Below are 1,329 nucleotides of genomic sequence, written 5' to 3'. Positions count from 1 at the left end.
TCGTGGGGAGAGACGTGGAAAGGGTGTAATACTAATTTTAAAAATGCATGTACGGTGTATTGCATCTAGTTTGCAACCACGAATTTATATCACAAAATAGTTATCTTAATTATTAATGCCCATCTAACAGAATGAAGTCCATGAATTCTTAAATGTTTGTGCAACACTTTCTGCCTAAGCGCGTATTTTGAATTTGATCTTAAAAGCGCCAGCTAGCGCCGAGTAGTTAAACCTTTTTCATTATTCTCTCTCAGCGCCATCTAGTATGGAATAAATGCGGTTTTCAAGACAAACTTTTTGTCAATTGTTCAGTCTTCGAAATACATTTTATATAGAAAACCAATAAAACGAACGACAATGTCGCCCAATGGTACGTGACAATGTACTAGAAGATGGAGCATGCTTTGAAAAAACCCAAGATATTTGTGATTGTGATGTCCCAACTTAGTTTTATTATGGCAACACGAAAATTTAACTGTCAATGTCATTGTGTGTCAAGTTACTGTCAAGTCAAAAGAATTTGTTTTGCTTTTTGGCGGTTGTTTGTATTTTCACAAGTGTTTTTACTATTTCTAACCCCAATCAAGCTAGAGAAATGGCTGAAAAGCTAGAAGATTTAAACCTACCACTCACAGTCGTCACTCGAATAGTGAAAGAAACATTACCGGAAGGAATACAGATCTCAAAAGAAGCTCGTACCGGACTTGCTAAAGCGGCGTCAGTTTTCGTGTTGTACGTTACCTCAGCAGCTACTAATATTGTTAAAAATAAGAACAAGAAGTCTTTAACCGGCCACGATGTGTTAGAAGCCATGAAAGATATAGAATTTGATCGTTTTGTGGAACCGTTGAGTGAAGCTTTGGAAACGTATAAACAAGCCATGTCGGCGCGAAAATCGGGCGCGGGAAAAAAGAAAGACGAAGATGAAGACACAGAAGTAATAGAAGAAGAATGATGCGATATTTGGATGTGTAGTGTTAAGTTTTATTTAAGTTATTTGTAATAAATTTTTTTGTTAATAGTTGGTTTGTTTATTTGAAACATCTGATTATTGATCACCGCAGGAAAGTGGCCTGCTTGTTGCTCTCCTTTCGGATACATTTCAGAGAGTGCACAGAAACTTTGCAATTTAGTTCCACATATGGTTAACATTATAACTTGGGCCTTTTCAAGGCGAGAGTGAATAGGCAATATTTCGGTGTGCATGCTCCATTGTTCACCTCATCGTCATTGTCCATCAGGTGAGACAGAGGTTAGATATTAAACTTTATTTAGATTTAAACTGCCTCCGTGGTCGAACGGTTACCATACCGGACTGCCACGCAGAGG

The 1,329-nt window shown here is 37.7% G+C and overlaps 1 protein-coding gene across 1 annotated transcript; it reads left to right on the top strand.

Annotated features, from left to right (window-relative positions):
* Positions 1 to 579: 579 nt before the first annotated feature.
* LOC113233678 (DNA polymerase epsilon subunit 3) lies at positions 580 to 983 on the top strand. The gene has a single exon (XM_026468853.1). The coding sequence runs from the start codon at positions 596 to 598 to the stop codon at positions 953 to 955; it is 360 nt and encodes a 119-aa protein (XP_026324638.1). The 5' UTR covers positions 580 to 595; the 3' UTR covers positions 956 to 983.
* Positions 984 to 1,329: the final 346 nt, after the last annotated feature.

This window comes from Hyposmocoma kahamanoa, unplaced genomic scaffold, assembly GCF_003589595.1.
Source record: "Hyposmocoma kahamanoa isolate Upper Pololo Valley unplaced genomic scaffold, ASM358959v1 79, whole genome shotgun sequence".
Lineage (NCBI taxonomy): Eukaryota > Metazoa > Arthropoda > Insecta > Lepidoptera > Cosmopterigidae > Hyposmocoma > Hyposmocoma kahamanoa.
Note: the sequence above shows the minus strand (reverse complement) of the source record. Positions and strands in the feature narration are given on the sequence as shown.

Coding starts and splice junctions, on each gene's coding strand:
- LOC113233678 (XM_026468853.1), top strand. CDS start 596: ATGGCTGAAAAGCTAGAAGATTTAAACCTACCACTCACAGTCGTCACT.